Here is a 12,690-nt window from a genome sequence, read left to right on the forward strand (position 1 = left end):
AATAATTTCATTAAGAACATGTTTGCTCTTTGCTGTGACGAAGAAATGACAAGACCCTAAAAACAGAAAAATACAAACCATAGTGTGTAGGAGGTAAGAAACAATTAGACAACTTAGGCAAAGCTGATGTATTTGATACCTTTTAGTAGGCATTTAAGAGCATCCTCTCAACTGGATTGATTTTCAGGCATGGCCTTAATGCATCTATGGTTAAAATGGCAGGCCAATAAAGATGACATGACTTGGATTTTTGCAAGCCCTTCAAGGCAAAGGTTTGCTAAAGTGGGTTTAAATTTGCAAACTTATGCTATGCACTGCAGTAATTCGACCTGAACAAGGGTTAATAAATGAGCAGTTCAGTAAAAAGAAAACATATTCACTTTAGATTACAATGACAAATAGCCCTTCTGGCTGTGAGACTTACTTTCGCCTAAGACTAATACAACACCAGAAAGCCCCAAAAATCTAATTTATATCAGATTTTACTGAGGTGCACTTTGAAAGAAAATAAAGAACATAAGTCATTGATGAAGGTTACTGTACCTGCCCATGAAGTCATCTTTCTTGCCAGCATCTTTGTCCCAGACTGTGATTTCCACGTAGCCTCCCTGCTCTTCATACAGGTGGAAATCAAACTGCTCTCTCCACTGAGGGTTTAGTGTTTTAGGAATTGTCTGAATGAAATACAAATGGATATACTTGGCTGGTCCTCCAGACTCAATTTTTTGCTACTAATTTGCTAAGTTCTACACCTAAGCCCAAACGATTTATACACTGGCAGATTTAGATTTTAAATTACTTTGATTCAAACAATACAATGTGTTTCTGAAAGGAAATGAGACAGATACAAGGGTTGGACAATGAAACGGAAACACCTGGTTTTAGACCACAATAATTTATTAGTATGGTGTAGGGCCTCCTTTTGCAGCCAATACAGCATCAATTCGTCTTGGGAATGACATATACAAGTCCTGCACAGTGGTCAGAGGCGATTTTAAGCCATTCTTCTTGCAGGATAGTGGCCAGGTCACTACGTGATACTGGTGGAGGAAAACGTTTCCTGACTCGCTCCTCCAAAACACCCCAAAGTGGCTCAATAATATTTAGATCTGGTGACTGTGCAGGCCATGGGAGATGTTCAACTTCACTTTCATGTTCATCAAACCAATCTTTCACCAGTCTTGCTGTGTGTATTGGTGCATTGTCATCCTGATACACGGCACCGCCTTCAGGATACAATGTTTGAACCATTGGATGCACATGGTCCTCAAGAATGGTTCGGTAGTCCTTGGCAGTGACACGCCCATCTAGCACAAGTATTGGGCCAATGGAATGCCGTGATATGGCAGCCCAAACCATCACTGATCCACCCCCATACTTCACTCTGGGCATGCAACAGTCTGGGTGGTACGCTTCTTTGGGGCTTCTCCACACCTTAACTCTCCCAGATGTGGGGAAAACAGTAAAGGTGGACTCATCAGAGAACAATACATGTTTCACATTGTCCAGAGCCCAAGATTTGCGCTCCTTGCACCATTGAAACCGACGTTTGGCATTGGCATGAGTGACCAAAGGTTTGGCTATAGCAGCCCGGCCGTGTATATTGACCCTGTGGAGCTCCTGACGGACAGTTCTGGTGAAAACAGGAGAGTTGAGGTGCACATTTAATTCTGCCGTGATTTGGGCAGCCGTGGTTTATGATTTTTGGATACAATCCGGGTTAGCACCCGAACATCCCTTTCAGACAGCTTCCTCTTGCGTCCACAGTTAATCCTGTTAGATGTGGTTTGTCCTTCTTGGTGGTATGCTGACATTACCCTGGATACTGTGGCTCTTGATTAATCACAAAGACTTGCTGTCTTGGTCACAGATGTGCCAGCAAGATGTGGACCAACAATTTGTCCTCTTTTGAACTCTGGTATGTCATCCATAATGTTGTGTGCATTTCAATATTTTGAGCAAAACTGTGCTCTTATCCTGCTAATTGAACCTTCAGACTCTCCTCTTACTGGTGCAATGTGCAATCAATGAAGACTGGCTACCAGGCTGGTCCAATTTAGCCATGAAACCTCCCACACTAAAATGACAAGTGTTTCAGTTTCATTGTCCAACCCTTGTATATCTCTAAAGATAATGAACTATGTAAAATGAGCATCAATTTAAAATAAAGAAAATTGTTTTTAATTCACATTTTATAAAAACAAAAAAATCAAAATTATTTAAAGTCCTTTATTAGCATTACAACAATCAAACTCTTGTTATAAATGCTGAGCAGCATGAAAAGACAAAATTATTTCATGGAAAATACTAATGATAAACAGAAGCGTAAGAGTCACGAGAACAGAGAAAAGGGAGTAATATCCAAGTGCTAAATGTTCTCGTATATCCACTGTGGAAAGTTTGAGCTGATTTTTTTTCTTTTCAGTAATATTCAAATAAGCACAAAATATTTCTACTTAATAAAAATAGTTTAACAAGAAGTCTTAACAAGTAGTTACAGGACAGGCCTTACAGGGACATTTAGAAAACCAGGCAGTGAAAATGAATCTCTTTGTTTTGTTTAAAGTAGTATTTTTAAAGCTTTATTAATTGTATTATATAAGATAATTTCATTTAAGTATTGGACATATTCATAAGCTATGCCTTTACCTTGCTCTTGTACTTTTGATGACCCATCCTGAACTTGACATAAGGATCGCTGAAGCCGTTGGCGTCCATCGGTTGCAGGTTGCGACCTTCTATTAGACTGACGCTGACTATACCTCGCCAGAGCTGGGCTTTTCTGTGCACATCCGAGAGCCTCATGCTCTGATACTGCAGCAAGCACACACATACGCAGAAATAAGGAATTATTTTCACAAATGGGAATCCCTTATTAGCACATGCATGGAACAGACACACAATAAGCAAACACAATATGGGAAAACGTCACCATAAAACAATAAATTTGGGCTTTTGATACACTTCAGGGATTTAACCAGTCAGTCAGTCATATTCTACCACTTATTCCATAGTGGGTCACAGGGGAGCTGGTGCCTATCTCCAGCTGTCTATGGGCGAGAGGCAGAGTAGACCCTGGACAGATTGCCAGTCTGTCGCAGGGCAACACACAAACAACCATGCTCATTCATACACCTAAGGGCAATTTAGAGTGACCAATTAACCTAACAGGCAAGTCTTTGGACTGTGGGAAGAAGCCAGAGTACCCACGCATGCACAGGGAGAACATGCAAACTCCATGCAGAAAGACCCCTGGCTGGGAATTGAACCCAGGACCTTCTTGCAGCAAGGCAACAGTGCTACCTACTGCACCACCGTGCAGCCCTACTGTGCCACCAGGCAGCCCTGGATTTAACCAGCATCAAATAAATTAATGTAACCCAGTAACAGAATAAAAAAAACCCCAAAAGATTACAAGTGTGAACCAAACATAATAATTCAGCTGAATTTATTTTGAAGTTGTAATCTCTTCATATCACGTCCTGTACTAACTGTAAATTACAAAAAAGTTACTGTTTAGTAAAATCCTAGAAGAAGAAACATAATAGTAGAAGCAAAAAATATCAAAGATGTTTTTTCTTACTGGAAAATTACAAATATCTGCTCACAGACTGCCCCATTATGAACATCACATTCTCATTTTTTGTGTCAGTAAAGCCAACATTAAAACTATAGATTTGGTTAAAAAAAAAAGTTTGTATACAGTCTTCTCAAAATCTGGTGTAAACATGTGATGCTTCTAGAATGCTGCAGCATTACATTTCTTATTCTAACTGTGTTGCAAACTGAACTTAAAACTGATTCTTCTATGTTCTGCTTTCACTTTGTATAGTTTGTTTGTTTTTTTTTTTAGCTATTAAAGGCCTATTTAACCTCTCTTTGAATCATGTCTCTATCCTTCACTGAAACTCAATCTAGGCTATTTATTTGTCAAGCAAACACAAATCCACCCTCCATCTCTCGCTCACTCTCCCTCTCCTCCTTCCTTGTTAGGCAGAGTTTATTAGCATAGCTTTTGTTTTGCGGGTGAATTTCATTAAACTCTGAACAAACCCTGCCTCGTGAGTGCAGGCCTTTGATCTGGAGACAGAGCCTCTTAATTTCCATTCTCCAGACATTAAACAGTTGCGAATTGCTCCCTTCAATGAAGTCATCTTGCCATGCAGCAACTCCCACATCTTCCATTAATTCTGCTCACTCGCTGCTGTATGCTAATGATGAGGTCACTGTTTTGTCCTAACAGAACATGGCCCATTTATTCTTCTATTGTTATCTACAGTGTCTTGCAAAAGTATTTATACTCCTTAAGTTTTTCACACTTTGTCATGTTGCAACAACAAACTTCTGTGTATTTTATTGGAATTTCATGTTATAGACGATAGACGATGAACTGTAAAGTTGAAGGAAATGGATGCATGGTTTTCAGAATTTTAACAAATAGGTGTGCAGTGCATTTCTATTTAGCCCCTGTTTACTTTGATACTCCTATAGATAATGCATTACAACCAATTGCTTTCAGAAGTCTCATAATTGGTAACAGAGTCCCCCTCTGAAAATCACCACACATCACTGTGAACACACCTTTGAAACATATTGGGGGCAGCCTTATTCTGTGGGTTTGTTTCAGCGGGGAGAGGGAAGCTGACTAGAGTTGTTGGGAAAAGGAATCGAGCTAAACACAAGGGGAAAAAATCCTTTAGAGAATGCAAAATACTTGTGATTGGCGTATAATTTCACCTTCTAACCGGATGACACCCCAAACATGAAGCCAATGCCACAATGGAATTGTTAAGAGAAAAGCATATTCATGTGTTGAAATGCTCCACTCAAAGGCTGGACCCAAATCCAATTGCAAATCTGTGGCAAGACTAAACAAATAATGCTCACAGGTGCTCTCCATTCAAGTAGACAGAGCTTAAGACGTCTTACGAAGAAGAATAGGCAAAAAAATCATAATCAGTCCTTAGATGTGCAAAGCAAGTAGAGACATCCTCTTAAAGATTTGTAGCTGTATTGCAGTGGATGGGGGATTTTTATTTCTCAGTGGTGATTGTTTTTGGGAAAGCTGACTTGCTATCATAATGCAGCAGTGCTATTGGTATTTTGAGTTATTTTAATCATACTGCTGTCAGGAATTGTGGAGGGCTTTTTAGTAACGGTTTTATATTTGATAAACATGCTTGTGCAGTGGTCCAGTCTAGCTTTAATCTTTTGAGGTTAATTAGCAAAATAAAACCCTTTTTACCTTTTAGTGGCCTTAAAAAGTGAATGATTTTATACTGCAACTCTCTTTATCCAGGGTTGGACAACTCTCTCTTAAGTCGCCTGTAGCACCTGTAGCTCCGTGAGCATAACAAGCAACATGACCACATTACTTCCATATTGTTCTCCCTGCACTGGTTGCCTGTACATTTTAAGACTGATTTTAAGAGTTAAATTTCGATCTTTAAATGTTTCAATGGTCCGGCGCCTCCTTATCTACCAGACCTTTTACACAAGCATGTTCCCAGAAGCAGTTTTAGGTATATTGATCTTCCTCTTACTGTAAGGATGGCAAACACTTTGAATGATATTAAGTCCCTTTTAAACACCCATCTTTTTAACATGGCTTTTTGCGACAGTTGTGCAGAAATATCAGGCTGTTCTTCTTATTACTCTTCTATTTTCTTTTACTTACTGTTTATTACTGTTTTTAGCTGTTATTCACTTTATTTTTTTATTTGTCTATTTGCTTTATTGTGTCTTATTGGTATTTTTTTTTTGTTTCTTGCTTTCTTTTTCAGCACTGTTCACTATGGTTGTGTAAAGTGCTCTACAAATAAAGGTTGACTGATTGATTGCAAAATTCAGTAAACCATTTATAATTATTCTTCCTTTTCACAGTTACACACCACTTTGTGTTAGACTTTCAAATAAAATCTCAATCAAAACATTGATGGTTGTTGTTGTAACATGACAAAACCAGGTATAACATAATAACCATGAGCTCTATGCAGCCCAGTACACAGACACGGAGGCAGTTAGCAGCAGTGCAAAGTAAACTTGTTTCAGCTAATTCCCGAGTCACAGTTGGATTGGCCCAGTTCTGAGGCTTCTATTTGGAAAACCACACCACAGAATTTTAAGGGCTCTAGTCCAACTCAACAGCCATCTTTATTATTCTTTATTATGAGTTATGGAAACATTCAGCTCAATTCAGGGGATGTTAAAAGTACAACTGGACTTAAAAACACCTTTTTCTTTTTAGTTAAAAGATACTTTGAAAGAAGCTTAATGTGGACAAATAAAGCGGATCCAATTTTTAGCACAAAATTGTCTTCAACAAAATTGCTAAATAAGGCTGACAAAGGAATAGTTGACAGGATTCAGTCACGTGCAAATAAGGAGAGGAAGAATCTTAGTGAGCATGCTTCATGTTTAACCTGACAGCAATCAAAAGCCACAGTAAAATAAAGTCAAAATGTAGCATTTGATTTTATGTATGGCAGTATACGTAACAGAAAATGAAGTCAAAACTATATTTGCAACTGATGAAAAAAAAATTCAAGAATGAAAAACAATCAGTCACCTAAAAGCAAACTTTCATATGTTTCCCAGCTGTTTTGCTGGACAAGACTTTTCAGTGGTCCTAAACTGCCTTATTTTCTTACACAGAGTCTGCAATATGTTGCACACATCATTGGTGAAGGACACAGACTTGAAGAAGTGTTCAGCAGAAGCTCTGCACAATTTAGATAAATGCACAGTGAAAAAGTGTTCACTGTAAATATAAAATGCAATTTTCAAATTATTCTTCTTAAAGAAAAAAAGCTATCCAAACCAACCTGGCCCTATGTGAGAAAGTAATTGCCCCCTGTTTTAAATAATCTATTAATGTGATCAGTCACATTATTTTGGTTAAGTTTTATAAGCCATAGCAGGACCGTATTACTGGCTGACCTGTAGAAGCAAGAAATAGGCAAAAAGTTCTGAAAAAAAACAATACATCATCCCACAATCGAAAGACATTCAAGAACAGATCAGAGGCAAAATCACTACTATCTATCAGTCTGAAAACAGTTAAAAAGCCATTTCTAAGACTCCAGCAAACAACAGTGAGAGCCATTTTCTACAAATAGATAAATGGTAAATGGACTACACATGTATAGCACTTAATCAAGTCTGAGGACTCCAAAGTGCTTTACAGTACAATCAGTCATCCACCCACCCATTCATACACACATTCACATTAAGTGGTAGGCTATATTCTAGCTACAGATGCCCTGGGGTAGACTGACAAAAGTGGGATTGCCATACAATCGGTGCCACCGGGCCCTCTGACCACCATCATAAGGGTGGTCAGAAGAAAGCATTACATCTTCCCATGGGTGACTGGCCTTGCAAGATTAATTCAAGGGTATCTTAAAGACTCATACAGGTCATAAAAGAACTCAGAACACCATCTAAATTACTACATGCCTCACTGCAGGTCAGTGGTCCTGATTCAACAAAGGGAAAGAAACTGGGAACAAATGGTCAAAACCACTGCTTGCTAAAAAAACATTTACTAAAACCCATCTTGCTCATTCCCAATACTTTTGAGAAAATATTCTGTGGAGTGGTGAGACAAAACTAGAACTTTTGGAAGGTGTGTGCCCTGTTACATCTGGCATAAAACTAACACCTCATTTCAGAAAAAGAACATCACACTGACAGTCAAACATGGATAAAACTGTGATTGTCTCTGGGTTGCTTTGCTTATTCAGGACCTGGACTGTTTGACATAAAATATTTAAACATTAAATAGACTATTTATGCTCAAAACCCCTCCAATGAGGCTGAATTGAAACAGTTCTGTATAGATGACTGGGTCAAAATCCTCCACAGCAGTGTAAACAATAAATTGCCACTTATCACAAATGCTTGATGGCAGTTGTTGGTGCCAAGGTTGGCACAGCTAGTGATTAGGTCTGACAACTGATTACGTTTTTTTTTTACATAGGGCCAGGTTGGTTTGGTTAGCTTTTTTCCACCAATAAATGAAACCATCATTTCAAAACTTCTTTTATATTTACTGTTTATTTTTGTCTGATAAATAGTCTTTTTAAGATCTGAAACAAGTGTCACAAAAAGTTAATCATTTTTACAATTTATCAGTATGACAAAGTTAAAATAATATAAAATAGAATAACATAAAATATAATAGGAAAATACTTGCAGTTCTGCAGTTTGATACTCATTCAATAATTATTTTGGCTTTAAATGTCCATGACCAAGATAAAGTCAGGAATTGTAATAATTTCCCTCCACCCTTGATGTTTACCCACATCTAAAGTAAACCTTTAGGTCAAAGGAAACCTTTTTTTACACAGGCAACCAAAATCCATAAATGCATGCCCTCAGTATACATAGATAGCAAGTAGTATATTGCAGCTTGTGGAAAATAAGCAGGTGACAATGAGAACTGAGAAAAAAAAAAACCATCATGGAAGGAAGAAAAGAAGGATGGGAGGGATAGGGCTGGGGAGACTCCATCCATGTTCCGGGACACCAGTGAGGAAGGATAAGCGAGGTGCAGTGCAGTCAGTAGTGGAGTTACAGCAGAATCGGAGGTTTCATGAGTTTCATGCTGTTTTAGTTTACCTTACTAGATCGTTTCCAGTTTCTTCTCAAAAGCATGGTCTGTAAATGAGACAAAGCGGTTACAGAGCGCCTCCTATTGACTTCTTGTAAAGGGTAAAGGGCATGGTGTGCACCAGGTTTAGATAATAGTTCTGACCTGAAGCAAAGTGATGGTTAGATGAGGAAAGTGGGGCAGTTACAGTCATGCAAATTAAGCAGAAAGTGTATTAGCAGAGTTATTACATTGTGTAATGATGTAGTTATATAACCACACATGCACAGACATGTGTCTGCATAAAATAAACAGCAAATTAAATCTGTGCCATTCCTACGGCATATCCTTCTTCATTTATACCTTTTCTTACTTATTCCTATTTCTTATTAAAATAGAAAACTGTTCTTAGCTCGTTTAGACATTTTTATGAGGAATTATTGCACTGCAGCATTTCAGCAAGGAAGATCTATTCTACAACAGTACTAGCTTACGTATTTCACTGCCAATAATCTATTGTTTTCATGGCATTTAATAGAAAATAAATGGTTATCCAATTGATATTTTTTTATATCAGTAAGTTTTGGCTCTTGATTTTAAAAAATTGCAAATATAAGCATCACTAATAAGCTGTCTAATGGGAAAAAATATATATACAATACTGTGCAAAAGTCATGAACCAACCATCATCTGTATATTTTGTTAAAATAAGCATAAATGGAAAACTGTAAAAGGCAAGAAAAGAGTTTGTATGACTCTAACAAGCTTCATTTGGCATGAAAGCCCGCTGATTCTTTAGCTTATGCTAAACTATCATTAGCATTAGCAAGCGTCTTTAAAGTGTCCTTACATAATCTTTAAAAATACTTCAGTTTCCTTGAAGAAAAATCTCCATTACACTGATGATAATCACATTTTGTTTCAATGATGCTGAGGTGCAGTCTGTGATTTATTGTGTTTTACTGTGTGTTGTTGCTCAAGATGTTCTTTTACTGCCCTGGCAGTGAGTTTGTGATCAATGTGCAAAACTGAGGTTGCTGCTAATCACACATGTTATAAATTGTACAGAATGATTAATCAAGATACAGTGGTACTTTCTTCCTTTATCAATTGATTTAACTATTATTAGGCTAAAATGGGTCATCAATCAGAACAGAACCTTCTGTTTCTTTTTTTTTTATTATATTTGACTGTCGGCACCAACTGTTACACAATCATGAAAAAATGAAAGTGGAATCTCTATCAACGTTTTACCATATATCCAACATTGATATATCAGTCAGACAACTTATGTGTCTTAGCAGCCATGACTTTATGGGATTCTTCTTAAATAAAATTGATTCTATTAAAAAGAAAATATTTGACATACTCCCGAAGATGATTACTTCATCCTCAGCAAGTGAGACAACATTGGAAATAACTGTAGAACCTGATTTGTGTTTGGACTATTTTGATCCTGTGGAGCTTCCTAAGTTTTCAGAAATATTAGCTTCATCTAAACCTTCAACTTGTATGTTAGACCCAATCCCAACCAAATTATTTAAGGAAGTGTTCCCTCTGATTACCAGCCCCATTTTAGATATGATTGATCTATCTTTAGTAAATGGATATGTACCACAGGATTTTATGGTAGCTGTAATTAAACCTTTACTCAAGAAACCTTCGCTTGATTGAGATGACTTAAAAAATTACAGACCTATATCCAATCTTCCATTCTTATCTAAAATTCTTGAGAAAATAGTTGCTAATCAAATGTGTGAGTATTTACACAGCAATGACCTGTTTGAAGAGTTTCAGTCAGGCTTCAGAGCTCATCATAGCACTGAAACAGCTCTGCTGAAAGTCACTAATGATATTCTTATGGCCTCAGATAATGTCTGTTCTGGTTCTGTTAGATCTCAGTGCTGCATTTGATACAGTCAACCATTATATTATCTTAAAAAAGCTGGAATATGCTGTAGGGATCAGGGGAACAGCGCTAGGCTGGTTTAAATCTTACCTGTCTGACAGATTCCAGTTTGTTCATGTAAATGATAAATCATCTTTAAACTCTAGGGTTAATTGTGGAGTACCACAAGGTTCAGTACTTGGGCCAATTTTCTTTACTATATATATGCTTCCAATAGGTCAAATTATCAGGCAGCATAGGATACATTTTCACTGTTACGCTGATGATACTCAGCTTTACTTATCCATAAATCCTGATGAACCCAACCAGTTAGACAGACTACAAGCATGTCTTGAAGATATAAAAACTTGGATGACTTAAAATATTTTGCTTCTAAATTCAGACAAGACAGAAGTTGTCGTCTTTGGACCAGAGTCTTTAAAAAAGAAACTGCTTAGTCAATCACTTAACCTGGATGGCATTAAATTGACCTCTGATAATAAAGTAAAAAACCTTGGTGTTATTTTTGACCAGGACATGTCATTTAAATCCCATATTAAACAGGTTTCTACGATTTCTTTTTTTCATCTCCGGAACATTGCCAAAATTAGAAATATCCTATCCAGGAGTGATGCTGAAAAACTAGTCCATGCATTTGTTACTTCAAGGCTGGACTATTGTAATTCTTTACTATTAGGATGTCCACAAAATGCAGTTAAAAGCCTTCAGCTGATTCAAAATGCTGCAGCAAGAGTTCTGATGAAAATTAAAAAGAGAGATCATATTTCTCCTATTTTAGCTTCCCTTCGTTGGCTCCCTGTTAAATCCAGAATAGAATTTAAAATTCTCCTCCTCACATATAAAGCCCTTAATGATCTAGCTCCATCATACATCAGAGATCGGATTGTTCCATATGTTCCTAACAGAGCACTTCGTTCTCAGACTGCAGGTCTACTTGTGGTTCCTAAAGTCTCTAGAAGTAGAATTGGAGGCAGATCCTTTAGTTATCAGCTTCTCTCCTGTGGAACCAGCTGCCAGTTTTAGTCCGTAAGGCAGACACCCTGTCTACTTTTAAGGCTAGGCTTAAAACTTTCCTTTTTGATAAAGCTTATAGTTAGAGTGGCTTAGGTTATCAGGGAGGGAGCCTTCCTCCCTCCCTGTTGGTTGGAGTAAGGGGGAGTCAGGTTTAGCCTAAACCGGTTCAGTTATGGTTGAGGTGCAAACACACCCTCCATTTCTGCTACCTGTATGACCCCTTCTCTTTTCCGATGGTTGTGATCAGTCTGACAGAGAGAGGTATCCCCAATCCTTGTGGTTTTTAGTATAACAATGACCATCAGTGGGACACTTTGTGGGGTGCCTTGAGACGACATTGTTGTAAATAAGCGCAGTTTAACTAAATAATCTGAACTGAAACTATCTGTGTAGTTATGCTGCTATAGGCTTAGGCTGCTGGAGGACATAACGACCACTTTCACCCTCTTCGCTACATTCTCACACTACTCTCCAATTTTGCATTATTTGCTGTTATTTCAGCTTTTAACTATGTTCTCTCTTTTCTCTTCCTAGAAGCTACACCTGGTCTGACTCTGTGTCTGCCTGTGACACCTTTCTGGAGGGTGGTATCGTCCGAGCTTCTGCTGGCAACAACTTAATGCTCACCCTCTACTGATGATCCACATGGCCCTGTCTTTTAGTGTTTAACCCTTTCTCTCTCCTAGACATGGAAATTGACTGAGCTTTTACAGTAACTAATTATATGTGCTCTCTTTCATACTCTAACCTTGAAAACTGGCTCAGAGTTTATCTGTTCTTTCTTTCTAGTTGAAACGACTAGAGGAGCTACATCCATTAACATTTACTTTTCCTTCCCATAGAAAGTATTCCTGGATCATTGCTTCTTTGTTCTCTTTGTGTCTCTGCTCTGTTCTCTCAAACCCCCAGTCGGTCGTGGCAGATGGCCGCTCACACTGAGACTGGTGCTGCTGGAGGTTTCTTCCTGTTAAAAGGGAGTTTTTCCTCTCCACTGTCTCTACATGCTCATCCAGGAGGAGTGAATGCTGCAAGTCACTGACTGGATGCAATCTGCTGGGTTTCATTAGACAGAAAAACTTTTTATCCAATTTGAATAAATAACTGAATCTGACTGCACTGTTCAATGGTTAGGATTAATTGGAATGTATGTACCTGAATGTTGTGAAGTGCCTCG

The 12,690-nt window shown here is 38.0% G+C and overlaps 1 protein-coding gene across 5 annotated transcripts in view; it reads right to left on the minus strand.

Annotated features, from left to right (window-relative positions):
• mctp1a (multiple C2 domains, transmembrane 1a) overlaps positions 1-12,690 on the minus strand; it is a 216,113-nt gene that overhangs the window by 96,471 nt on the left and 106,952 nt on the right. For all 5 annotated transcript variants that reach the window (XM_047380515.1, XM_047380514.1, XM_047380518.1 and 2 more), the window contains exons 6-8: positions 8,623-8,661; positions 2,650-2,814; positions 544-674 (exon numbers count right to left, since the gene is read on the minus strand). In XM_047380515.1, coding sequence (XP_047236471.1) covers positions 544-674; positions 2,650-2,814; positions 8,623-8,661 — 335 coding nt within the window. The remainder of the gene's footprint in view (positions 1-543; positions 675-2,649; positions 2,815-8,622; positions 8,662-12,690) is intronic.

Source organism: Girardinichthys multiradiatus, chromosome 12, assembly GCF_021462225.1.
Source record: "Girardinichthys multiradiatus isolate DD_20200921_A chromosome 12, DD_fGirMul_XY1, whole genome shotgun sequence".
NCBI classification, from domain to species: Eukaryota; Metazoa; Chordata; class Actinopteri; order Cyprinodontiformes; family Goodeidae; genus Girardinichthys; species Girardinichthys multiradiatus.